The sequence below is a fragment of the Styela clava genome, chromosome 8 (assembly GCF_964204865.1).
Source record: "Styela clava chromosome 8, kaStyClav1.hap1.2, whole genome shotgun sequence".
Classification (NCBI taxonomy): domain Eukaryota; kingdom Metazoa; phylum Chordata; class Ascidiacea; order Stolidobranchia; family Styelidae; genus Styela; species Styela clava.
This window is the reverse complement of record NC_135257.1, coordinates 10312423-10340271: the sequence shown is the minus strand read 5'-3', so window position 1 is coordinate 10340271 and position 27849 is coordinate 10312423. Positions and strand designations below refer to the sequence as shown.

The following is a 27849-nucleotide window of genomic DNA, read 5'->3' as shown; positions in this document are numbered from 1 at the left end:
TTTGATTGGCCGTTTATTCTAATTATACTCTATTTAACTGGGTAATAATTAAAGCCTACAAAACACTGGGTAAACTGAACTGAAGACGGGATATTTTACAGCAAACGCACGAATTCTTGTCAGCGACGTGTACAGTAGAAAAGATTAAGTTTCGTCCTAACATCTTTTGAATAATTCAGGAAGCGTAATAGCGTACGGACTTGAGGTTGCCAGGTTTGGGTATAAATAGGCACAATATTTTTCGGTATTTTAGTACATTAAACTTTTTGGTTTTTCAGTATTGATTTTTTATTAGCTCTGTTAAAATTGAAGTAATTTTTTAAACTGAATCAACCCAAGCGCCAAATTATATCTATGGATTCTGCCCTGGAAAGAGGATGCGACGAATAAAAGCATTCTATATAGGTCCAAGAATCATCTAATTGGTCAAATATTAAGATAGATATATTGTATGTCATTCAAAAACTATATGTTGAGGTGTGTTCGACTTTGAGTCGAACTAGCACTTATGAAAATAGCAACGTTGGTACAAACAGATGCAAATTAAAAAAGAGGTTGAACCGTTTTTATTTTTCTCTCGTTTGTAATACATCGAATATTATTGTCGAATTGGAATTTGACAGTAGAGTGGTTGCAGACAAATTTGTTGGTTGTTAAAAATTTCTGTTACTGTTGCCCAATTTCTTGAAAATCCCAACAAATATATCAAATCCCAACAGATATAACAAAATTTATATACCGCAGATATAAACGTGTAAACAATTTTGGGATAGTTAATGCGTGAAACATCCTGCCACATTTATCTATGGTTGTTATAGAAAACAATGAAACATTGAATTTAGTTGAATAAATATCTTGAAATGAAACAGAGATGATGTGATAGAATGGGATGCTGAAAATGCGATTAGGCGTAACAGCGTGGATAATTTATTCGACAACAAGCATGATGAAAGATAATACTGTACTGAATTCAAGCCCACTGAATAATAACTATACCTATCAATTATTCTTGTCTTCTAGTGAGACTAAAAAATTATCATTCCACAATTCCACGTCCTATCATGATATTACTTCATTCTCTACATGTCAGTTCCGTTGACGTATATTCACTGTGACACAACCGTGAATTATTGCTTGTTTTCCGGTATTATTTGGCAAATATTTAAAAAAAAAATTGAGGGTTACCCGCGTCATTTGTTCTTTTCCTTACTTTTAGTATCCCAATAACATAGTACTAGTCATAACTAGAAATTTTTTCGAGATTTTACATCAGCAAGTCCAATCTTTTGTAAATGGTAGTGAATAGGATAATGTTGATCAATGAGAATATGGGCTGATTGATAGTGGATACAAGCTAGTGAGTAGAGGTTACATTTGAGGTGTAGCCTACTATTATTTGCGATTCGCTGTAATTGTAATACAAATCACGGACTACTTGACTTATATAATCGTGTAAATGCAATAACACTACTGCCAACGGATGGTGATACATTGGAAAAGTTAGTAGTAAAACCATCAGTAAATTCTCATTATTTTTTTAAACCCCGCCCTCAAGTTTATTTTTATCTTGCGGTGACGAAGTTGTTAGATTTTCACGCACACACATTTCAACAGTTCAATAAAATTTGAAACAACTATACATCGATACTTTATTCCCGGATATTAGTTAATTCCGGATATCATCTATAATATGTATTACTCAGAAACAAAGCTGTACTTGTGTTTGTTTGTACAATGCAAATTTATACATTTATGAAGTAAGATATGTTTATACAATCGATCACGGATAAGTATATCATCGATTCAACTGAAAATGTATCTGTTTAAGCGATCACCACTCTCCGTTAAATAACTTCTTATTTGGTTAGGCAAAAAACAATGAATGTCCGAATTTTTGTTCAGTGTTATAATTGATAAAAGCTTGAAACTGAAACTTTCCAGACTAATATTTGCGAAATAAATATGTCGTTTCAAAACCAACCAAACCGTCCGGAGAAGCATAAAGCAAAAGTTCCGTTCTATTTAAATCCATTGTATTTGGATGATGCCGAAAGGGGGTGGGATGAGTCTCCAAATAAATTCAATCAACCAAAAATGCGCCTCCGTTGTCGTGACATTCCGAGTCGAAGTCAAAGCTTCAATATATTCGAACGAAAATCAGTGAATGAGAGAATCAGAAGAACAAACAGAACCAGCAAGCTAATTGATAACAAAAGGTTTGATTTTAGAAATTCACCAAGGACAATACAAAAATACACAAGTAAGTTTTCAAAATCAGCGAATAATCAAAACAAGTCGGTGGTATAGCTGAACTCGGTCGTTTGACTGAGTAGTATCCAAACTAAACATAAAAATGTAGATATATACTTCAAAAGCAACAAAAAAAATCTTACGTGAACTCCACAATTATGACTATACTGTACTAATGAATATTTGGGGCATGGAGGGTGTCGGTATACATTCGATTTTTACTACATACCATTTCACAAAATACCAATTCATACTACAAAACTATTGATTAAATATAATAACTTGATCAAAGTCAAAGTTATACGCCATATTTCCAAACTTAAATCATTTACAAGAATACTCCAAATTTAAAAATATTTTATTCACATTATTTCAGTTTCGCCAAAGAAATATTCTACATCTTCGGATTCCGATGAAAACATATTCAATTTTAAAATTCGAGACACAACTCGATCAGATGGCAAGGTAGTTTCAAATGGTGGTAATATTTAACGTAAATCGGTGATCAGGAATTAGAGGAACGTTTTTCGTAGGCTATGGCATAAGTTGCTGTATCGGTATATTAATAACATTGTAATGTAAACCGAATGATGTCATTTCGCGTGGTTTAGAAACAAATCTCAGAACTTTATATTTGTTTGTATATATATGGAAGATACATTTCATTGGTTTGTGTTGATTCAATGAGTATTATATAACAATGAAATGCAATTTTTTGCGCAAACGCAAATTTCGGAGGTAGGTAAATATTTTCTGCAGTTGCCTAGATGAAGTATCCCATAAGAGAAGAATGCTCAAATTATACGGAACGGAAAATTGCTGTATTTCTTTGTAGCCGACATATTGTTGTGAAAATTGTGATGTGGTTTGCGTTGAACTGTAATCAATAATTAGACTACCAATCACTGCTTGCATTCCGATCTTGAGGGTTGCATCGATTATGGGAAATGCTACAATATCAGTGCTGTGGGGCTACATAGGATGTTTGAACACCTGTATACTATATTAATGTTCGTAAATAATTTTCTTATATATTGTATTTTATTTATAATTTACGTCAAGAAGATGTACAATAATCGAGTGTATGGTGGCATGAATGTGAGTGATACACCAGGTCTCACAGAAGTGGTAACTCCACGCGCACTGAAGGATGCCAAATTCCATTTGAGAAAGGTTTCGAAACCGGGTAAGTTTGAGTGTAGTTTTGCCCCGCATAAAAACGAACTACGCAAAACCACGCCTTTATCTAAAGTTAGTAATTTATGTCAACGTCAATTAAACGTTTGATAGAAAAATGCTTTTGGTTCAGCATTGTCGTGGACTCCAGCCACTCTGTGGGAATATCGTCAAAGGAAGAAACGGAGATATGGGCTTGATAAGACGCAGATCGAAACTATAACGGCGGGCTACAATGTTCGAAGATGTCTACATGATCTGTCAGAGTATGTTTCAGTATTAATACTAAAATAAACGTAAAACGAATGTAGATAAATCGGCGCTCCCGTAGTATGTGCAACAAGATGGCGGACGCCTGAATATAGTATGTGTACCGGTACCAGGTTAGGCCATAATTTTATTCCAATTGTTCTTATTTCAGATCTATTACGAGTTCGAGAACTAGCCAAGTGACTCCCATAGTATTTGTACCTGAAATCAAAGCCTAACCCTAACCTGATACACATACTACGTTCCGGTGTCCGCCATCTTGTTGCACATACCACGGGAGTACCAAAAATAAAAGGAGTTTAAGTTTCGTCGTAAACCAGTTTGTAAGAGCCGTTTCGCAAAAAAAAAACTTTTAAAATAAGCATACCATCCTTTGCAAAGTACATGTAGCATTTTGGGGTCAAGAATCGGAGAAACATCCATTACGTATGATGGCTTCCTGTATGCGTGGATGAGTGGTTTTATGGCTAAGTGACTGTGATTTTATACTGCATGTCGAATATATACAAACATTGTCTTTACTACGAAATCACGACACAGAATGAGCCCAAGTTATTCGAGTTTAAATTTATCTAGTGATTTTTATTGACGTCTTATGGTTGCCAGGAGTACCTGTGACCATATTTTTAGGCTCGCCCTACTTTGTTTCCAATATGAAAAAAATCTTTAAGTGATTCTTGTACTCTTTTGCTATTCCAGTGATGAGTCTATAGACGCGTTCTACCTTTGCTGCGTTAAACATGAGATGCAGAAAGAAGTAGAAACTATATTTACGTTAGCAAAGATGGATAAAACTGTTAGCTTCGATAAAAATTGTGTAGATGAACGCGAGAAATCAGCTTTGATCATTTCAATTGAAAACAGAAACTTGATGATGATCAATATTTTACTGAAAAAGCAGGTGGGTGAATTTCCTACTCATTAGACACGGGTGTGAAACTAATGTTGTAAACTAATTTATTACTTTTCCGTCGAATTTTTTTCTGTCAAGCTTGTCCATGGTTTTGTTCCGGAAACTCAGTGCTTGCCAGTTGCGGGTACAAATGTTTATGCTTTATGTCTGTCAGCCTTAAGGTTTAGAAAATTCAACCAATTTCACCTCTTAGTTTTTAAATCAAGTAGTTTCGGATGATTTCTGGCCTAAGACGGAAATTCCAAGTCGGTATTTCTTGACTAGAATGCGGCATATTTAACTTATTTCAATTTCTGCGGGAAGCACAACAATGATAATTACCAAATGAATATGAGTGAATTTAATGCCGCATGAACCAGATGAATGTTTTACCGAAATACCACACACTTCTCTGATTCCAAGATTGTTCCAATATTTGAATATAAATATTAAACAACATATATTTGTCAGCGAAATGAGGGCATCAGAAAGAGCGGCGACAAAATAGGGTGATTTCCTTCGAAGTTAAGCTATTTGACTTTCGTGTCCATATTTTTGGGAACTGCTCTCGTTTATTCAAGGCAACATGTTCATGTTAAGGTAAACATTGGTGAAGCTATATTTCATGCAATAGAAAGTGATTTTGTTGACGGTGTGAAGGCGATATTGGATTGTGATTCAGGTACAAATGCAAAAATATCCGGAGAAAACCATTACTTTCACATTGGAATGACGCCAATGCTTTTGGCAGCTTACAACAACAATTATGAAATTTTGTCACTTTTATATGAGCGAGACCATAGACTAAGCGTAAGTTTTCATTTTTTGCAATTGGTAGTACCGTATATATACAAGTTATTTAGTTAGTTGATGAGTGAGTATGTAAAAACTGGCTTTCTTGACCGGCGAAGACTATGGAGTGATGTGGTGTGATATGAATATGATGTGCTGGTAATACCAGAAATACCTGAGAAGCCAATTCCAACGCAGACTGATAATCCAGCCCTTGCCGCAGAGACTGACTTCATTGCAGCGGCGGAAGTTAATGGCACAGTTTATTCCGACAAAACTAACAATTTATTCTATTTGATAATCCTCACTCTAACTAAAAAGAGCTATCAAAAAAAAACATGGAGAACATTGAGACTCGCAAGCAAATTGTTCAAAACTCACCAACGGGAGGCGCGCCGCCAAATTCACAAAAACAAAAGAGAAAAAATTAATGTTGCCAGATTAGGGACTGGCAAAGACGGCTGGGTACGCATTTGAAAATGCTCGTGACACCTGGACGTTATCAAAAAATTGGGGTGATACAATTGGAAATATTCACAAAATTAAAGTAAACAAATAGGATCGGGAAGTGGCACGCCAATTTTTAAAGACTATCAAAACAGACAGAAAATGCAAAAATGAATTTTTTAGGACGCAACCTCATGACATTTCTTGCAGTTATGAATTACAGAATAGCTCATTCCAATTTTTATTTTATCACTTGTTTGTGGAGACAAAACCAGGCGTTTATAAATCTAAATTTCAGCCTCCCGCTATTCGCGACTCTTTGTTTTCATTTTTATTCCGTGAAATATTTTGACATATCATGTAGCCTACACGGACACATAGGAAACACATCCACATTTTGGAGCTAATAATTGGTTAATATTCATCTACAATCTAGAATCTACATAGCCTATTGGTTTCAATTCAATGAATATAGCGCGCATATATAAGGCAATTCAGAAGCGTTGGATAAGTATCTCACAGAGGAAATGGTTTGTGGGTCTGTGATCTATACTCTCTTCCCTTCCCTCAATTATGCTTTCTCGTTTGATTAGACGATATGTGATTGGGGAGACGGATATGAAGAAGCATGGGAAGCTTGCAATGAGAGACGAATGATTTCAAAAGCAAGGGCTTGTCCCGCGTTCATCACCTTGATGTCAGAGGTAAGACGTTTATAAAATAATTTGTTTTCAACAAATTCTATAAAAAACATGTAATGTTGTGTTTATGATAACTTATTGAATTTATATATTAATATATTTATATATAGACATAGTCCCACAACGTGCGTGCATTTCATGCACTGTGGGGTCGGAGACTGAAATTTCTATATATTAGAAGTTGTATTGAAACTTCTCCCGAGTCGAGAATTGTGATTTTTGACTAAAAATGAGTCGAAGTTATATTCTACTTTTCTCAAGCTACACAGCCCTATCGGGCAATACAATAATCTAATCTTAATAAACTGTTCATTTTATAGCTTGGTCGTAAAAACCCAATAACTTATTGCCTCGGGGAAATTCAATCAAACAAGATATACGCACAAAAATATCACGAATACGCGTTTTATAAAGGGTTGACAGACAATTTAGAAGATTACATGTGTTCACTACTTGACGAGGTAAATTATAAGTTTTTGTCAAGTTGTAAATTTAACGATTATCCCTTTTTTCACATTAATGTAAAAATACGATGTCAATGAGGAGCCTATAGGATTCAAGATTTTTGTCTTCGAACCAAATCGGTCCTTTTAATCCAACTAATTACTAAGTATTCAATATGGGAGAAAAGTTTGATAATAAAGCATATATATAAATATAATGTTAGTCGTACAAGTGTCAATGAATTGGTGAATATTTAAATAAATATATTTATTTAAGATCTGTTCGTCACAAGAACTTGCAGATTTTTTCCATTACGATTACGAGCCTATGACATCAGAAAAATCGGATTTTCGATCCTTCCTGAAAGAATCAAAAAATCGCTGTCAACTTGGAAACAGATTCAAATTATTGGAAAGTGCCAGCGATGAAAATCTTTCTAGATTCGTGACACATCGACAGCCGCAGGTTGTAGAGTTTTTTTTTTAATACAAAAAGTGAATTAGCGTCATGCAAACATGTGCACAAACAGTTCGTAACGACAAATGGCACAAGCCAAAATGGGTATTGCGAATTCAATTATATATAGGCTAAATTGTTTTTGACTACTATAGGGAAGTTTGAAACATATTTGAAAGTTAATATTATGTCGTACGTACACATTAGTTAATCCTCTCTGAATTAGTACAGCCTTTGTCAAACTTTATGCTTGTACTGATACACCTCGAACACTTTACAGTTTTGCTTGGACACAAAAGTTTAGTGGCATTTTCAGATCTATTCTTGGGGTAATTTAAAAAAGATATAATCGTGATTTTTCGTTTAATTTAGCTTGCAATGGCTTACATTCGCAATAGAGGAACTCCATTCCTCAGGAAAAAAGGATGGTACTCTCGTTCATTGATTTCAGTATTGATCGGACTTATGTTTCCCATTCTATCAATATTTTACATCTTTGCTCCAAACAGCAAGCTTGGGAGTAAGTAAAGTACAGAATTTTATAGCTTACTTTTCCGTAACTGTACCCAATTGCATATCACTTTGTATTACACTTTTCATGTCATCTTTTTTTATAACAATCGCATAAACAAATTTTATTTCAGGTTTAATAAAGCTTCCCACTGTTTTATTCTTCTGTCACCTGATGTCGGATATAGTATTTTGCGTACTCTTGTTTTTCAACATCATATCACATACGGTGGAAAACGACGTTTTGGGTAACTTTTCCATTTTTTTTTTATATTTACAAGGTTGTTACAAATAAGTGAAAAGTGTTACATATTCTTGTGAAATGAATCATTGAATTTGCTAATTTCGCATCTGACGAAATAATGCGATTGAATTTTTATAACATATTTCGTTCATTTCAGGTGCGTTACCTACAACAGTTGAATGGTTAATTTTCGTCTGGATTCTTGGGAAATGGGTGCAAGAAATTCAGGAATGTGAGAAGAGAGGACCGCGAAGTTACTTCAGTGACAACTGGAACTATGTAGATCTCATATTCCTAACATTCTCAACAGCTAGCATCGCTCTAAGGTTGTTTACTTAGGTTTTTATTTATGGGGATGCAAAAGCAGGGTACAATTGGTCATTTTCCTGCAAAATAACTGGTCTAGAAATTATTTATAGACTGAATAAATATGTAGATACGTATGAGGGGATCATAGCATTTTTTGAACTCTGGGTTGGAAGAAAATGAAGTGCTCTTGAAGTATGCGTATTAAGATCGCGGACACCGGAACGTAGTATGTGTACCAGTTTATGGTTAGGCCATAATTTTATTCCCATATCAGTTCTATTACGAGTTTGGACTAGCAAAGTGACTCCCGTAGTATTTGTACTTAAAATTATGACCTGGTACACACATATACTACGTTCCGGTCTCCGTCAGCTGGGTACGCATATTTTAGAAGTACCGAAATAGATACGGTAAGTCCTTTTAGCTAATCACGTCTTCATGTTTTATTACCAACGTAGTACGAGTATAAAAATGCTCACGTTCTGGTATTAGGAAAAGGCCTAGCATTTGTTCAACATGAATTTTGCCTTTGAATTGTTATTTGGGACCAAATTAAATTTTTTTGAACATGCGGGACATGTTTTACAAATTTTCATTTTTTTAGAATTCAGTTGCTCTCTATTAACGTTGACGAGGCCTTAGCCTAACATGTGACGTATTGTTTAAGGTGCGTCGACATTTTGCAAAACCAAAATGCAAGCAGAACCCTACATAGAGTGAAATGGAGTTCGTATGAGCCGAGGCTTGTAGCTGATGGTTTACAATCATGTGCTTACTTATTTGCATTTGTCCGTCTTCTTGGTCTGCTCAGAGTAAATCAAAGCTTAGGTAAGTTCCTTATAGCGGAAAACATTCGCCAACATGAAATTTCCAGAACATTTCGTAATATATATAATATGAAATGGTTACCGTGACATTGCCATTAACTCAAATATATACTGCATAACATATATACTTAAAATAGAAATCACACTTCAACAGCTTTAACACAAGCCCTTAATACGAGCGACATAAACTTATACACAACTAGCTAGTCGGTAGGAATACAACGCACGAACAAGTTTTTCTTGATTTATATGGTTGTGCATAATATGTGAATAACTTGATTGAAAACCCTGAAATCGTATAGTCCATTTATTGCTTATTTATGATCCTCATTTCTCAGGCCCACTTCAGGTATCACTGGGACGAATGATGTATGATGTAATGCGATTTCTATACATTTTTCTTCTCATGATGTGTGGATTTGCATTCGGTCTCAATCACTTATACTGGTATTATGGTACGAAAGAGGGCACACGCATTTACTGCTCACACAAGAGAGTTCCGCCAGGTATCTGTACACCTATAGTGATAACGTTTCAAATCAGTGACTGTAATGCTGTTGTTCCAGTTCAAGAATTAGAATATAACTCGTTCAGAGGTCTGTTTTACTAAGACAAATCTGTCATAAATAGCACCAAAAGATAAAGATATACTGAGATATTAAGTTGCATTGGACAGAAAAGAGTAAAGATCAGACTAGGTTTGATTTAGCCTTAGGACTCGACGAAAAGTTTTTTTTTTTCCAACGAGTCTCCCCCAATTTCATACGGTATAAATTAGTTATTAACTGTTTTAGTTTATATTTAAAGGTCTAATTTGAAATGACTGGATGTGCGTTTGACTGGGGTTTAAAAATTCATAAAGCAAAATATGAATTTTTGCACATACCATGAATAAAAAAAGATAGTTCTTAGTTTAATAATTTATTTGATTTACCACATGCGGCTATGCCTATTCCTCATATTCTTATGCACAATATGAAAATTCAGCTCTGGGACCTTGGAGGTAACAATATGTTGAAGAGGGAAATTTGAATATATATGAAAAATTAAGATGTTTTAAATGGATTAGTTCATCTCAGTTTAATGTAGCATCTTTACACTTCCAGTTAACACAACAACTTCGTCTTCCACCACAACGGCGGATTGTACCAGTTTGAAAGGCAAATCCTTTAGCACCATTCTATATGCATTGAGAAGTTTATTTTGGGCTTTGTTTGGATATTTCGAGCCAGATAATCTGGCTCTCAACGGAAATCATAAGTTTACAGAACAGTTAGGCGAGTAATATTTTATATATATTTCTCTTTGTTTTGTAGTTATTTTAAATGTGAATATATCCAAGAGTTTTTTTTAGCTCAATACACTTGATCCGAATAGAATAAAAAGCCTATGTGACTAATTGACAAAACGCATTTTGTGTAGCTTCCCTAACGTCAAACTGTTGCTTGTGTGTCATCCCAATGGCCCTCTATAAGCTACAACAGGCCATTTAAATGGCGATTGAGACCCTAAGTTATAATTCAAACGCTGTGAAAAAAGGAATGAAAAGTTTTCATTCTATTCATTCACAACATCTTCATTCTATTTGCAGCCGAGAAAAGCATCGGAAAACGCAGAAATGAGATTGTCCGAACCTTAATCGGTAACCCTTGCCAATTCTGTTCTCTTTCCTTTAATACTCTTTTTCGTTTTATTATAGGGTTTTTAATGTTAGGACTTTACTATGGAGCTGCCGTCATTGTTATGATGAATATGTTGATAGCCATGTTGAACAATTCTTATACCGTCACTAGCGAAAATGAAGATATGGAATGGAAGTTCCATAGAACGTCCGTTTGGATCCGGTTCTTTCGTCGAGAAGTGATCAGGCCTCCGCCGATGAATTTGATACCAAATATGCACCGCATCGTGTGTTACGTATTTCGATTTGGCAAAAATATGATAGGCAGGCCTAAAAACCAGTTGGAAAACGAAGAATTGGGCACAGTTTCGAGCAATAATATGAAAAACTGTGGAGAAGAAAAGAAAATTACTGAGAAGAAAATTACTCAAAAAGAAAAAACTGTAAAAATTGCGACAATAAGTAATAATGAAAAGGGAAAAATTAACCCAAGCCTTAAAACAGACGACGAAGAAGGTTTCTACATTGCTTCAACATTAGATTTTCGCATACGAAATCCCAGGAAAAAACGTTCGGATACACCTGTCGTCACGAAAGACAAAAGATTTTCTTCAGTTCGGCGTGGAGCCATTAACGCTGCAATCTTTTCACTAAAAATGAATAACAGAATGCAAAAGAGCCATAAAGTGCTAGAGCTTCTGGTCAGGAGATACAAGCTCAAATATTTGCTTGGTGGAAGTCCAACTAATCGCCGTGATTCTAACTCAAAACCGAGTCAACTCCGTGTATACGTTTAGGAGTGAACTTATATAAACTTGTGTAATCTTGCTTATATTTGGGAAATATTTATTTCTTACGAAGGGTGACATGGCTTAATTTTGCTGCCCAATCTGGAAGCATCAGTTCAAGGGGCCTAATCCGCCTAGTGTCGTACTAAACACGTTCACAGCAAAGCCCATATTAACCAATCAAATTTATGTAATAATTAACCCAAATCAATGGTTCACAGTTACCGAGATAAGCATTCTGTGTATAAAAACTCTTATTGTATCACTGTTTACGAGCAGAGTGTACGCTCCAGCCCTGTGCACGTGGAATTACATGGAACAAGTGTATCCGCTAGCCATGAGAGAGACTACGGCTACCTTTGCCTGATTATAATAAAGATGATACTCATGTTTAATCGACACTATTTTTGCCAAAAAATAGACTTTCTCTACCCCGAAGTAAAGATACCACTCTGTAATGGGATTAGCCTTCTAGCGACGCAAGCAAACGGTCGTTAAACCACAGCCAGAATTGCAAAGTCAACTATGGACAACCGCAGCAAATACACGATATCTAAGTCTGTTAACACTGAGACGATATTTTCCCCAATACTTTACGGAAGATCACTATCTGCAGACCATCCATAAACCAAATACAAGCACGCTTTAATTCATTCAATTTATTTATCCCAGAAAACGCGCAAATAAACGTCATTAACACAGCAAATAAGAAAAAAAGATTTATACAACATCATGTCACACATATGCCATCATGCTTTGTTGATCACACATTTGAACTTAATTTCTATAAATTTATCAAAAGTCTGCCAAGGCAAAAAATTGGAACACACAACGACTAAATACCTATATTATTTGATATCACCATATACATGCTGATGTGTCGTAGTCGTTTGTCTTTGAATTTTTTTCAAAGTTTACAAAAATCACACAATATATCTACTTTAATGGTAGGGATGGGCTTCGAATAGATGAAGTATTCACATGAAATCATGCCAATACGAGCCTTACTTTAAAATTTTCAATCAGTTATATAAACTTGCTCAAGACACAGAACAGCAAACCAGAAAAACAAGTTTTGAGTCAGGTGGTTCCGTTTGATAATGCAGTGGATACGTCAACTGCTTCAGGTAAGCATTTATATTTGTAGCACAATAATACAGGCAAGCATCAAAAAAAGGTTTGGGTGGGCAAGTTGTAAGTCATAGAAAGTAATCGCTCTTCATACTTTCTATCAGAAACATTTGAGTTGAACTTCAAAAAATTTTAAAATGGACGTATGGTAATGAGAGAGAAAGATTTTCAATCACTCACAGTTATGTCTGAACATTTAAGGAAACTTTAGGACTAAGTAGAAACATGGAACAAAAATAGATTCAGGCAAAAACTGTACTATTATTTATAAATCATATTGTAGTATGCACCTATAAAATTTAGCATAACATTACAAGATGAATCACGCATCAAAGAGAAAATGCTATATTGCGCATTGGCCCTAAAACGACAAAAAAATGTCGCTGTGATCAAGCAAGTCCAAATCCTTCCTGACATTCATTGATGGCAAGCGATAACATATGTCGAAGTTTGTCATAGGTTTCATACGCTGGTAGATCCAATTGGTTGAAACTGAAAAATACAAAGGCAAGTTGAATATGAAGAGGACTTTGGGGATGTTAATTACATCAGAGGTAGAAAACCGGTTAATTCTGTTGGGCAGTACTATACGGGAGATACCATACATTCCGCTGTCTACCACTGACGAGGTATTCCCATGCAATGCTAGTCAGAATGGTAGAAACTATGGTTCATGAAATGATTTTTCGGGTGACTAGAGGAGTACTGATTTTTCTCCCATTATTGAATAACAATTCGATTCTTTTTATGTACCAATGAAAGGCTATCGAACTACATACAATTTTTTTGAATAATAATATCTTCTGTCTAAATATACTACTGAGAACACAAAAGATCAAAGAAACTTGAACAGCTTTTCAATTACCTCTAATCGAATTGATATGTTACAATGTTATTTCATGTAACTCTAATTAATCTAAAATATTTCCTAGTGATTTGTTTCAAACCTTTTCTCCAGACAATGTTTTATAAACCTGAATCAGAACTATATTTGGAGATCAGACACCACATTTTTAACTTTATGATTACAACCTTACCATGTATGAGCTGAAGGTAGTCTTGATGTAGATCTACTGTCTCTGTGAATTTGGAATTTCTGAGCACCAGTCATTCCTTCTAGATGAGCAAAACCTTGCAGGGGTACTTTTGATGTTCCTACAACATTAATTATGTTACATATTCTGTATTTTGTATTTGACAAGATTTCCACATGCTGTGCCTTTATCGACATTTAATAGAGCATAGCCGCATAATGCATCACTATAACTATATAGAGTTTCAGTTTGCCATGGGATGTGTCACCTTTATTACTGGTAGACTGCACTTGACCTTGCTTCGAGCAAATTATCTCAAAAACGTTCAATGTATTTAACTTCAGAAAAGACGGCTGAAGTTTGCCCTCTAGCAGGCAACCAACACCTGCAGTGACTACATTTAACGGTATTCCCGTAGTGTGTGTACCAGGTTAGGGTGAGGTCTTATTTTTTTTCATTCAGATTTTACTTATTTTAGTCCTATTACCGGAGTTCCGGGACTGTCTGTGTTGGCCATTGAATATGCGCCCTGCCCATAGGTATTGGTCCCTTTACACAATTTGATGTAAAAAAGGCAAACAAAATTAGTTACCCCCATATTGGTACACACTTCTGGAGAACAATTTAACTACCCACTGCTAACCTGTTACAAATTGCAAAAATTTTGCTCTTTCTGCTTGATCAAACGAACGCAATGCTCTCCAGAACCATTGAATTTGCAGTGAGCTTGTTTCGTATTTGTGATATTCAGTGTTGTTGCGTAAATCCTCGATGTCGACAGTTGGGAGACCCGAAATAAGTAATTCCAATTCTTGTTCATCAAATATTGAAATTAACCTTTTCGGTATGATTTCGTAAAATCCTTCCAAAAATGCACTGAAAGACAAAAACCGGTAACTCAAAAACTATCAAATACTATTAGAATTTCATAAACTTATATATCAGTAAGCTCTAACCAATTATTCAGTAGGATTTATAACTCATGTAGCAATGAAACCATGAGTTTTGTTCAAATTCTGTGAAGGCTTTAACTGAGTATTAGAACAAATATTCATTTTGTGCGCCAAGAAAATTGTTGACTAAGAACATACAATTTCTTTTGAATATAGTAATTGATTATAAGTTGCTCAACATTGCACACACAGTGGACAAATCCAAACCTCCCATAGCATCCAACCAAATAGTAGACATAAAGCTCATCGTGATATGTTTGTTCCAAAAGTACGATTTGAAATGAAGTTTCAGGCAAGATTGTGAGATTTAATGTTATATATAAGTATGCACTCTTACCTCAGTTGTTGTCGAATTGCACCGGTCATTTTTTCCTGACATACCAGATGGACATATTCTTTTTTATTAGATTCTTCAACTGGAATATCACGACCATTTTCTTTTAAGTCTCTTGTTTCTGTTTTTCCAAACTCCATAATCTTGAATAGAATGATGAAATTGCAATGATTGGTATATAATAGGATAAAAGCAACAATGAATATGTTACTGTATAATAAATTACAAAGCACTTTCAGATTACTATGCTACGATCGGACGTTAAAAATACCTAATTAAAATATTTGAAATTGTGCATTGAATGAGCTTTATTATGAAATCATATCCAATGCAAGATAAACCATTCCGCCATATTGAATCTGACAACTGAAAAAGCTTCAGTTATAAATAGAACATACTTCTTAAAAAAGACAATAAAATATTTGAAAGCATATTCGCAGTTTATCCTTAGATCAGTGGTTTCAAACGATTGGGCGCGCCCCGCAAGAGGGTGTAGACAATTTTTTGAGGGGGCGTGAAGCTAATGAAAAATAAAAATATTTGTTAGATTTGAACTTGCCCGCCTTAATTTGGATATTTACATTTCAAAACCTTTCCTTTTTTTCATTATTTACCACTCCCTCCATGTATATTCAACTTCCACATATTTTTTCGAAAAAAACATACTTTCGCCTTACTATCTGTTATTTGTAGCTTATTGCTAGCTAGTTATTTTTTAAGTGAGGCGTCGTGGAAGGAAGCGCGACTTAAAAAGTTGGAGATCCACTGCTCTCGATGAAAACTGATAAAACACACACCTCTACACTGAAGTTGAGTTCACTTCCAAATGATGACACATCGTTTTCAAGCAAATAGACAAGGCCTTGTGAGAATGCATAATCTTCACTTTCCATATCTTGATAACGAACTGGTTTTCCGAGAATATGTTTATAAAATGACCGAGTGAAATAACAATCCAGTAACTTGTTGTCGTATATTGCTTTTGCTACAATTCCACCAACAAACTGAAACAATTTTTGATGTTAGGGTACAAACAACTGAAGAATCTTGTCCAAATGAAGATCAAAATTAAATTAATTCGAACAATAATTTTTATTTAAAAAATTCAGATATTTATATATTATAAATTTTTAGTTAAATTTGTCGTATCAAATTTTACAGAACAAATGAGGTGGATCAGCACAATTTACAAAACGAGATGTTTGACACAACTCATAAAAGTCAATTTTGAGTTTTTGAGATGACCAAAAATCCACCAGTAAAAATCAATTTTGAGATGAACAAAAATCCACTAATGTTGCCCCTCAAAAGCTTGTAAAAAGTTGTTTTAAGTTACTAAAGAGAGCAGATTTGCATAACTCGGAATTATATCCAAATCTTGCAATCCAAATATATAGAAGCATTCCTTTTTACAGTTGTTCTTAAAAATGTGTCAAATTTAAACGCAATGCACAAACCTTGAAATAGGAGAGATGATTAGAGTTGATATAGGATGCTGGATTAATAGTGTACGTGACTCTGTCACCTGGTGATGTACGGAACAATGCATACATAGGATTGAATATTTCCTTTGAAATGATTAAATACCATTCTCTGAGTAATCCACCTGCATCCTGTGGTATATGGAGATCAATTAGAGCTAAATTTTACCTTAGAAAATGTACGTCTAAATATAAATAAAATAGATATTACGAAGCTGTATTAGGATATGTGAACTGTAGAACAGCTAAATATTGAGCCTAATCTCAATTCAGTCTTACTCAGTAGTGAAATCTGTACAAATCAGTGAATATTGATGATGATCAAATGTAATAATGCAGATTCTAATATACATTGTTCAGCGTTCCAGAAGTGTGTGTACCAATATGGAGGTAACTAATTTTGTTCGCCTATGTTACATCAAGTTGTGCAAAGGGACAGAAACCTATGGGCACGGGGTATATTCACTTGGCTAACACAGACAGTCCCTGAACCCGTAAATAGACTCGTAAATAGACTAAAATATAGAAAATCGGAATAAAATCATGGCCTAACCTCAACATGGTACACACACAACGGAAGTACCCTTTGTCTATTTGATTTTATACCTTTTACAGTTTTCACAATTTAAAATACCTTATTTTCTACCCAATGGTCAGGTATCAATCTCTCAAAATGACCCTATTTTATTGAGGAAAAATGTAACATTTACTCTTAAAATCAAGAATTACGGTAACTGTTTTAGATAAACCTATTTTCTGAGAATACTCAATTTGTTCCTGTGTATTGGATAATGGCAATTATATCCACATTCTTATACTAATACTCCGAATAATGCATTACCTGTCCTTCTTCTCCTTCGAAAACAATGTACAAACGACTTTTCAATTCTTCTTTTGATTTTCTGTGTAATTCACGGAATGAATCTTCAAACACATGTTGTCTTCGAACTCTTATTGCAATGTCATCTCTTCTAGACATTGAATTCTCTTCCAATCGTTCAAGTTCCTGATAATATATTATAAGATTTATATGAGTGGACAAAAGTTGACAAGAATTCAGATGGACTAATCGCATCTTATTAGTCATGTTATAATATGTTCATTGTCAGAGTGACAATATATCTTAACAGAGATTGTTTTATTTTAATTGGAGTTTATCCAATTTTTTTTTACTTCACCAAACTAGATATGGCATAAATAACTCTTATTTGAAATTTAAAATTAATGAGCAATTAATTCAAGATGACTAATAGCATCTTTATAGTCATGTTATAATACAGAGTGTTCATAAAGTCCTGTTACAAATTTAATTTTGTTATCTTAAAATATTTTAACCAGGATTGGACCAGTGGTTTCTCACTTGTCTGAAATGTTGTCTTTTAACATCAAAATCCAGTACTTTTGTGTGATTTACAAGAACAGAGAATGGACCTTCTGTCAATGGCACATTGGATTGACGCAGTATCTGGTTGAGAATGCTGCGATGTGTGTCTAAAATTAAATTCGTACAAAACACTTCAAAAAACTTGAAATGAAAACAGTAGGCAAACAAATATATTTATTTTCTTAAAAACAGACACGTGACAATAACCAAATTCCTAATTTTTATATCAAAATTCAGATAGATTCTCTCCCTAACAAATTTGAGCATATAATGAAACTAATTTTTAAGGCTTCTCAATAAACTTTACAACTGAAATCACCAAGTTAAATAAATTGCATAAAATAAACAAAATGACAACATGGCGTTCAGAAATTGGTTTTCTGCATTAATTCTGGACCAAATCTTTAAATGTCCAATTATATAGCTATGTATATCACTATTTGACGCCACATCAAAAATTCTCTAACGCATATCAATATGATATATTCAAGCGCTTATTTAACATAATATGTATAATAGATCAGCAGTTTGCTTCAATTAATTTAGATCACTTACCTGCAAAGTCAAGGAATTTCTTTGTTTCGCTACTCAAATTATCATCATTGGATACTGAACTTTGTGATTGTTGTAAAGTTGCTACTTCTGAAAAATAGGAATCAAAGTTGAATATTTAACTATTATAAGTGAACCAGAACAGACAGCTAGAAACTACACAAATAAGACGCTAATTTTTGCCCCTAAAAAAAAATGTGCAAGAGGCCACTGATATCTAATGATATGTAAGTAACTCACTATTTTTAAAAGAACTAAAATCTTTCCAATTCGGCATTGCCCAACCAATTGAAGCGAGGTGGAAGGCATGGGATTTGAACTTTGGGTAAAAAAACTGCGATGCGAACGTCAAACATTTTGACCACTATGCTATCATGCGCACAATTGTTATTGTCCAATAGTAATAATATAGGCAGAAGGGGAAAGATCACACAGCTTTATAATAACCCTTACTTTATTTCACTATTATAAGAATGAAATTCGAAATGGCACACATAGATGTGAAATTCACTCAACTCAGACATTTGCTATTCAAACCATATGAACATGCCCATATGATAAATATTTGTGTAACAGAAATATCCAATATCAAAAAATAACAACCTGAACTTAGAGATGGAGAAAGAGGTTGTAGATCCAAATGTGATAATTGTGATTCACCATCCTTATGCACATCTGCTGATTTGGTTGCATTTTGTTTGGAGGCATGCACCAGGAAAAAAGCTTCTACAGTCGGCTGGGATTGATGTAAATAGATATTCAATACTACAGCACACAATATCAACATCATTATGCCATTGCAGGCTTTCGATAGAACTATTTGGCCACTGAATAATATAATACTTGTGGGTGCAAAATTCAGTAATGTGACATAGGAAGTTTAAGTATTTAGATCAGGGGTGTACAATATTTTTTGTTGGAGAGCCATATAGCCAATTCCGGAAATCTAGTCGGACCACACAAAAAAAGGCAAGAGAAGAGAACGCAGCTATTGCTTAGCCTTACAGTAAACACCTGGCAAAACAGCGAAAGATTTATTGCAGCAACAACGGCAAAAAACATTATGTATATTAACCCATGTGAGCGACTTTTCAAACATAAACTGTCGGATTCGAATTTATGCTTGATGGGGAAAAATCCGAATGGCTTAGTGGGCCGGGTTGTGGCCCACGGGAGGACTGTTGCACACCCCTGATTTAGATCATGAAAAAGTTTCTCATAAATGTCTATAATTGATTGAATAGTTAGTTATTCAAGAAATTTATTGTCAAATTAATTAATTCCGAATATCCCAAATAGATTAATTTGGCAGCAAAATCATCAAACATGCTAGATTCTTTTTCAAAAAATTAAAAAATTCTGTAAATTATGATCTTACTGCATAGCTTTTACAATAGAATTGTAATTTATATGATCCTTCTTCGCAAAATACATTTTTTGAAACTTTAATCTCAAATTTCATTTAAATGAAATTCTGCGACATTTTTAATATTGATATAATGTTCAACTACATTTTCCATTTGATCCATACAATTTTGCCAAATAAGAACTTAAAATTTGTCGACTAGCTATCTAATCAATTAAACTGACTATTTATTCATAATAACAGATCGAGTGAAAGTTTTGAAATGGTTATTACCTGGAGTACCAGCACAGCATGTGGATCATTGCTTTCTTCCAATTGTTTCAAACATTTTCCAAGATTATCCCACAATGATTCCAACTGCAATTGTTCACACAGACTTCTGGGATCTGATACAGAATTCCACTTTTAATTCAATGCACTTCCATGACCACAAGTACATCACAGTATTCAATGCGATACAGAAAAAATTTCACAAAAATCATGAAATTTTAAAACAAACTATTTTTTAACAACTTTGAAATTTGATCAAACCTGTCCAAAAATGACTTGCAACCCGATTCTTTTTATTAATATATTAAATAAATAAACTATGACTGAGAAAACAGAAGCAAGTAAAATAAAAGCTGCCAACCTTCTTCATCTTCAGTCTTTTTTTCAATTTTCTCTGAACTAGCTGCAGCACCAGATGTTGATGTTGTTGCACCAGAATTTGTTGCATTATCAGATGAAATAGCCTGATTTAACATTGCTTGATTACTGACATCTTGTTCCTCTTGAGATATTTGCACAAAAGCATTACGAATAGCTGATGTAGCAGCTAAAAAAGAAGGAAAATTGACTTGAAAATCACAGATAAAATATAATACAACAAACAATCAGCTTGATTTCAATAGATTCAAAGAAACAGAACTGAAATGGTAACAATGATATTTAAAAGCAAATAATACGGATTCCCGAATCCGATGTTGTCCATTCAATATGACAATAAGTTATGTGCATTGGCCTACCTATAAATATGTTGGAATTACAGGATAGAAATATTGAGCTTGAAATTTGATCAGTAAGTTAGTAGAAATCGCCATCATATATAACTTAAGAAATCGGGTAGGTTGATAAATTTGAACAAAGAAATTGTAGTCTCTCAATTCCAGTATCCAAAAGTTAACATAATGATCTATTTGAAAATAAATTGCCATACACAAAGAAAAATATAAATGTCATAGATGTTGTGGAGCAGTTATATAGATATATATATACAGTGATACCTCGGTAGTAAAACATAATTCGTTCCGGGTTGTTATTTGTCCACCGTTTTGTTTGACTTTTTTGCCAAACGAAACAATGGAAAATATTTTAAATCGTCCTTGCGCATTTTAAAATACACAAAATATTAACAAAATGTGTACCTGAACAACAACTTTTATTTCAAGGTTTTCTGGTCAACTATCGAATTGTCCGACTACCGAGGTATTCTTGTATACATACATATACAGTATATATATATATAAGTATATACTAAATGACACCCCTTGAAAATTTTTCCAAAATCTTGAAAAAAATGTTGATGTGATATAATAATTCTAAAAAAAAAATTACCTGACATTCTTGTCCAACCTCTTCCTTGTGGACCAGAAATCCTTGAACGTTGATCAACGTCTTGTTTCTCATCTTTCATACTTTTTCGTAATTGTATAATTACTTTGAGTATTCGAAGAAAGAAAGCCTGCGAAACATTGGAGAATATTTTGAAGATAATATCACAATATATCTAGTTTTATTGTAATTGTATTACACTATACAAAAAATGCACTTAGCATTTTGCATACTTCAGGGCTTGATTTGTATATAAGGAATTTACTCAATGAAAAATCATACACACTCACTCGCAATAAATGCGCACACTCACTCGTAATAAAGGGTACCGGCAGGCGCGCAGCCAGGATTTTCAAAAGGGGGTGTTTCAAAGATTGGAAATCCCATTCCCTTCTGAAACAGTCGCCGTGATTACGCGCTCATTAGTAGTTGACTTTTACTTTAATTTGTGTCCAACGCTACTCGCGGTTGTGTTCTCTACGTTAGAATAAAAACAGTACTACTCTAAAATACCACGGCAGTCTGTGGGCATAAAAATATGAGATGAACTGCTACTGAAACCATATAAAGAATTATAGGGTGGAATTACGAATTAGTAAATAACGATTGGGTTAAAAAGCATAAATTAACAAAAGATAATCAGATAGCCAATATGTTACCTGATTAGACGTTTTGCTTGTTAGTACTTGCATGATGGGAAGTTGCAATTCCTTGCCAGTTCTTTTTAATTTTACTTTTCCTGATAAAGTAAAAAGCTGAGTGGGATCGTACCTGAAATAATACAATAAAAATGAGTAATTTTTATAATTGATGTTCATGAATAAATTGATAACAGCCAATGAATAAAACTACATTAACAATATCCATCTTTATCGAGTTAAATCAACAACAAGGTCAAGGACATTGGTTTAAAGTGCTCGGTAAAAGTCTAATTTAGTCGTCGAGAATTGGTCACTTCGGTCAAGTCTACACCAAATGAAGTTCTTAACGATACACAAAATCCAATTCATTTTTCCTGTTTTTCACATCTTACATTCGGAATAAGAATTTATAAAAGCAGCCACTGACCTTTAAAGAGTCGTTGGAAAGATCAGAATAATTCCTAATACCTACTCTATTTAACATACCCTGGGTGAGGGGATGGGAATGCTGACAGAACCTGAGATTCTGAACTAGTGGTGCCAACATAGTTAAGTTCAATGCTTAAACCACCAGCCAATCCGCAGTATATTTTCATAACTTGAGTAAAACCTGTTTTAAATTTCATCGACCAAGTTGTGTGGAGTCTTGTCAAAATGTAACTTTCTCTTTGTAGAGGGAATGCTGCAACGGAGATGGAGCAAACCGAATATATATTAATAGCACCAATGTTACTAATTTTAGTACCAACCTGCTACTAGATGCTGCTGACGATGAAGCTCCAGCTGTTTGAGATTGTATGGCTGATGCAGCTTGTGGTTGTTGGGGAGGTTGTAGGCTACTAGAAGTACCAAGAGCACTCGATGTTTGTTGATTGATTGTATGTTCTTGATTATACTGATTCATTTCTTCAGACAATGTTATCACTTGTTCACATAGTTTTTGACCAATTTCTTGAGCACCTGAATATGTGGAAGTGTGTATATGGATGAAATCATTGGGGCACAGTCCTTAGACCAGGGGTGTGGAACAGACGGCCTGCAAATCACAACCCAGACTGCCAAATCATTAAGAAAAGATTTTTCCCCATCAAGCTTAAAATCCTGATTTAACTTTATTCAAAAAAAAAATACATAGTGTTTTTTGCTCTTGTCGCTGTGATAAATCTTTTGCCGCTTTATTAATGCGAGGCCAAGCGCTAGTTGTCGCCAATGTATTTCAATGCTGCAAGCTTTCATGACGCTAGTTTACAACATTATATTGAGACGTAATATTACCTAAAAACCAAATTTTTTTTTGTGGACCAACTAGTCTGAGGTTGATTATATGAGGAACTGCTGACATACAGTGTAATAGAGACTGTAATGAATAGGGCTGAGTATTCAAATCGAATAGTAAATTTTTTGAATAGGTTTACACAAAATTTCCAATTCGCCGGCATCTTGTTTTTTTGTTTCGCCAAGGTTGAAGGCAATTCAATTTTTTTAGGTATATTTTTGAAATACAATTATGATATACGACTCTTTTTCTATTGAGTTATTGATGAAACTTGTTTCTTATTGTGTATGACAAATCCGCGATCTGACTGAGTGATGGATTCTATGTTTAATAATAAATTTATGTATCTGGAGAACCCATTACAACAAAAAAGTCACATACAATTAAATCTTCGTATTAATTCAAATATCAATTATCTAGAAAAACATATTTTATTCTGAAATCATCAGGTATTCGAAAATGTCCAGCCATTGTAGAGAGATGACAATTTATCAATATATTTTTCTCACCGTGCAGAAGCAATCTGATGATAATTGGCCTTAAAACAGGCTGAGTTTTTGACAAATGGAAAAGCAATGTTGTGGCATCCTCGAGTCCGTCTTCAGAACATGCATGGCTTGTTAAAATTTGAACAGCAAGTTCCAGTTCTTTCTCGAGTGGTGTTGTAGCAACGCTGTCATGAGATAATGATGGAAACGATATCGAACCGTGACTTTGAGTTGAACCTGTAAAACAAATAATAGTAAATAAATTTCAAGCAATCTCTAAACCTCAAGGATAACAATCACTCAATTAACGGATATAAAACACCTCAGGCATAACAAAATTGGAGAGTAATTTTTTTGAAAATGTTTTTTTTGGCACTCCAGATGTATGTGTACCAATAAGAAGGTAACTAATTTTGTTCGCCTACTTCACACCGAGATGTATAAAGGGACTGAAACCTATGGGAAGGGGGTATATTGCTTGGCTAACACAGACAGTCTCCGAACTCGTAATACAAATAGAAAAATAAAGAAAATTAGTATAAAATTATGGCCTAACCCTAACCTGGTACACATACGACGGGAGTACCTTTTTTCCTCAAAATTCAGTCACATAGTAGTCACAGGTAGTTGCCTACACAACCAGTACCAGTGCCGGTTGCACCTTATATATGAAAAAAACCCAATCCAAGCAAACTATTGACAGTGCGCCTCGTAGTCCCATAAAATATAGTACATAAAATTGTGGCCTGTTAGAAATGGCTACCAAATAATATAGGTAAAGCTTGATAAGGTGCTGCCACTTTAGTATAACTGATATATACTTGTAGTTGCTGTTTTTGTATCCATCGTAGCTTGACCTACAGTACTTGTGTAACTTGTGCATGCTCTGGCACCCATTGTTGCAGTGCTGGACTTACCCTCAGGTGTGGTAGCTTCTCTGAAAAAGAAAAATGAAACCATGAGCACAAAAATTTTATATATCGATCACAGAAATTATATTTCGGGTCAAATAAAAAAAATAAAACCATACTATTCTCTGCATACTAAATAACATAGTCACTAAGTAGTTAAAGAGGAATATTTAAAGACAAGTTATTTGTAGTACAGATTTTAGAAATTCACATGGATGCGGAAAAGAGCGTCATACCGAATAACATGCAAAACTAAATATCTCTTTGATTTATTTCCAATGGACATATGAAGATGTAAAACAGGCTTTTCAAACTTTGCTATGTTACATATATATATTTCTGATGTGGTAATTTCTGATGCATGCAAAATATTGTAATTTTTATGCATAGATAACATCCAAGTACTCACTCATTCTGAGAGTCTTCTTTGTCTTTCTCGGGATCTTTTTTATTTGTTTCGGGACCTGCATCTCCGATGTTTGATTTGGATTGAGTTGGGAGATGAAGAGATATTTGGGCTAAAAGTCTCAATAATCGATCCGTCAACTGTTGACTTCGTTTCAAAACAGGATGAGCGAGCATTCTTAAAAGTTCACCCATACATGTTAATTCGATGTCACTGCTGGTCAAGTCTTGTACACGCTTATCTTCAGCGGCACCTAAAGTTAGAAGAGAAAATTCATAATGACTATGGGAAAAAAAGTACAAAGTTTCTGACCATAATTATTATTGAGTTTAATATGAGGTTAAAAAACATCAAACATCCATTAGCCCGTATAAAAACCAACTCAATGCCAAACATCCTAATGAGCCGTTTTTCATGTTCTATAGTTGATTTGCATATAATGCACATATACACATATAATTTGTAAAATGTCAAACAAAAATTCAATATATCGATCATGGCTTGCATGCAACCAAGCATACTTTAGGCATATGGAACGATTGTACAACATGGATGTACCTTTATGTAGGTTAAGTACTGTAAGCCTCAAAATGGACTTATTTTAATATTTCCTCTCATATAATGAATTCTTTGATCACAAAAAAAACTTCTAGTACAAATTTGTTTAAAAAATCTTTAAGCGATCAAAAATGGTTACTTCGAGAATCTACAAATAAAATACATACTTTTCTTTGGCAAATCTGAACTGGGAGAGAGAAAATCCAATTTCAGTAAAACATCCCAGAAATCAGTATCAATTGGCTGATGTTTGTCAGATACCTTATCAGATTTAGTACGATGAAGAGAAGCATTAACAAAATGTTGTGGAAAGAATTTCGCAATCATGAGAAGAGTGTCTATCGTCTGTCTGCAAATAACAGGCGAAGCTTGAGGATGGATATAAACACTGCATCCTGATTGGCTCCTCTTTTCGTTCCGTTTTTTCCTTGCTCCACCACTGTCAGAAGGTACATTGGGTTTAACAACTTTAAAAATACTGGCTCGTGAGCCGAGTGCTGCGTCAAGCTTAATTGACAACCAAGAAGTGTTTCGATGATCGGGGGCGAACGTAACTGGCGTGTGCTGTTGCTTCAAATTCGGTTTTTGTTTAACCAATGTGGTTGGAGTTGTTTTGTAATCCATTGATTCTTCAGTGGTAGAAGCTTCTTCCTTCTCTTGCTCTTGCTTTTCTTGCGAGTGTTGTAAAATCGCAATCAAAGTACTAACTAGCCAATATCGGGTCGGTATGTGAAAGCAGAGATTTCGTAACACCCTGTGTAATCTTGTCATATTCAAGCGAGGTTCTTCAACGAATAACAGTAAGAGCAGACATGCTAGCGAATCGTGATTGAGCAATTGACGAACTTGTATTTTCACACTCTGTGAACCGTTTTGATTCTTGTTTCTGCCACCTGGCATGGTTCCCCATGCCGCAGGCCCGCTTCCAGAATAACGGAATCGAGATGGCATGTTTGTGCGTTGAAGTATATTACTGTGTGCTCTTGAAAACAATCTGGGATCTGGAAAATATCTTTGTTGACGTCTTTCCATGGTTGCTCTGAGTTCCTGGGCTTCAGCAGCTAAATCAGCTGGCAGAACGGCAACAAGTGAATCATCCATATCAGCTAAGACGGATTGTCGTAGGCTGCTCGGTAATGTTTGTATGAAGACAGTTGGGTCCACTGGATCATTGGCTGTGCTTTGTTGTTGTGCAGCTCTAGCCTAGAAGAAAAAAAGATCAAGGATTAACATACCAACTTGTGCCATTAAATGTAAGGTGAACATATAAGTTTTTGAGTTTTGAAAATAAGTCGCTCTGCTATACTTTTATATATGGAAATCAGTACTCCCGTAGTGTGTGTACCAGGTTAGGGTTAGGCAATAATTTTATTCCGATTTTCCTTATTTTGGTTCGATTACGAGTTTGGGGACTGTCTGTGTTAGCCAAATGAATATACCCCCTTCCCATAGGTTTCAGTTCTTTTACACAACTTGAAAAAATGTAGGAGAACAAAATAGCTACCTCCATATTGATACACACACTTCTGAAGCGGCAAATCTATATGCATCAAGTACAATCATGAGATTTTTAACAGAAATATGTGGGAGTATTCTTCAAAATTGGACAAAATTATTTCATAGTGGTTTATAGAATACGTTAGGGTAAAAAAATATACAATGAAAATTGCATAGTACGTACTTGTTCTGCTCGTTCTTGTGCCAATACTTCTTGTTGTATAGACGGAGGTAACGCAGCAAGAAATTCAGGACTAACACCACTCGCTTGGTTCTCAGATGTACTTGTTCTTCCTGTACTTTGTCTACTGAGTTGCTCCCTGAACGGAAAAATGAGATGAAACAAATTTATAACTTGAACTCTTCTAATTTTTTAGCTTAATTCACACTAAAACTGTATGTGTGTTTATTCATCAGGTAATAAGATACAAAATATGAGCGGAAAAATTTTTTCACAACAAATTTACAAAAAGTTTTATATCGATATCAAATGCATTATAACAGCAAATGTGATTCT

General features: G+C 34.5%; 2 protein-coding genes across 4 annotated transcripts in view; one reads left to right on the top strand and one right to left on the bottom strand.

Moving 5' to 3' along the window:
* The first annotated feature begins 1921 nt into the window (after window positions 1–1921).
* On the top strand, window positions 1922–11736 carry LOC120345753 (short transient receptor potential channel 4-like). The gene is made up of 16 exons (XM_039415296.2): window positions 1922–2260; window positions 2627–2715; window positions 3316–3436; window positions 3560–3692; window positions 4396–4597; window positions 5189–5398; window positions 6421–6531; window positions 6849–6989; window positions 7249–7437; window positions 7801–7948; window positions 8073–8186; window positions 8340–8508; window positions 9159–9319; window positions 9657–9824; window positions 10425–10595; window positions 11018–11736. Exons 1-16 carry the CDS (start codon window positions 1963–1965, stop codon window positions 11734–11736), a joined length of 3144 nt encoding a protein of 1047 aa, XP_039271230.1. The 5' UTR covers window positions 1922–1962.
* Window positions 11737–12371: 635 nt separating this feature from the next.
* Window positions 12372–27849, bottom strand: part of LOC120346107 (E3 ubiquitin-protein ligase HUWE1-like) — a 79072-nt gene continuing 63594 nt past the window's right edge. For 2 of the 3 annotated variants that reach the window (XM_078115234.1, XM_078115235.1), the window contains exons 66-85: window positions 27517–27652; window positions 26003–27038; window positions 25281–25530; window positions 24782–24897; window positions 23982–24197; window positions 22946–23156; window positions 22215–22326; window positions 21559–21685; window positions 20594–20779; window positions 20236–20348; window positions 19200–19332; window positions 18600–18686; window positions 18021–18151; window positions 17502–17666; window positions 16637–16792; window positions 15977–16183; window positions 15183–15322; window positions 14536–14768; window positions 13896–14013; window positions 12372–13350 (exon numbers count right to left, since the gene is read on the bottom strand). In XM_078115234.1, coding sequence (XP_077971360.1) covers window positions 13248–13350; window positions 13896–14013; window positions 14536–14768; window positions 15183–15322; window positions 15977–16183; window positions 16637–16792; window positions 17502–17666; window positions 18021–18151; window positions 18600–18686; window positions 19200–19332; window positions 20236–20348; window positions 20594–20779; window positions 21559–21685; window positions 22215–22326; window positions 22946–23156; window positions 23982–24197; window positions 24782–24897; window positions 25281–25530; window positions 26003–27038; window positions 27517–27652 — 3976 coding nt within the window. In that variant the 3' untranslated portion in view covers window positions 12372–13247. The remainder of the gene's footprint in view (window positions 13351–13895; window positions 14014–14535; window positions 14769–15182; window positions 15323–15976; window positions 16184–16636; window positions 16793–17501; window positions 17667–18020; window positions 18152–18599; window positions 18687–19199; window positions 19333–20235; window positions 20349–20593; window positions 20780–21558; window positions 21686–22214; window positions 22327–22945; window positions 23157–23981; window positions 24198–24781; window positions 24898–25280; window positions 25531–26002; window positions 27039–27516; window positions 27653–27849) is intronic. The other variant, XM_078115236.1, reaches the window with a different exon arrangement.

Excerpts from the sequence above, each read along its gene's own strand:
- LOC120345753 (XM_039415296.2), top strand. The coding sequence starts at position 1,963 with ATGTCGTTTCAAAACCAACCAAACCGTCCGGAGAAGCATAAAGCAAAA. Across the intron at positions 3,693-4,395 it reads TGTCTACATGATCTGTCAGA|TGATGAGTCTATAGACGCGT; the intron begins GTATGTTTCAGT and ends TTGCTATTCCAG. Across the intron at positions 8,187-8,339 it reads GGTGGAAAACGACGTTTTGG|GTGCGTTACCTACAACAGTT; the intron begins GTAACTTTTCCA and ends CGTTCATTTCAG.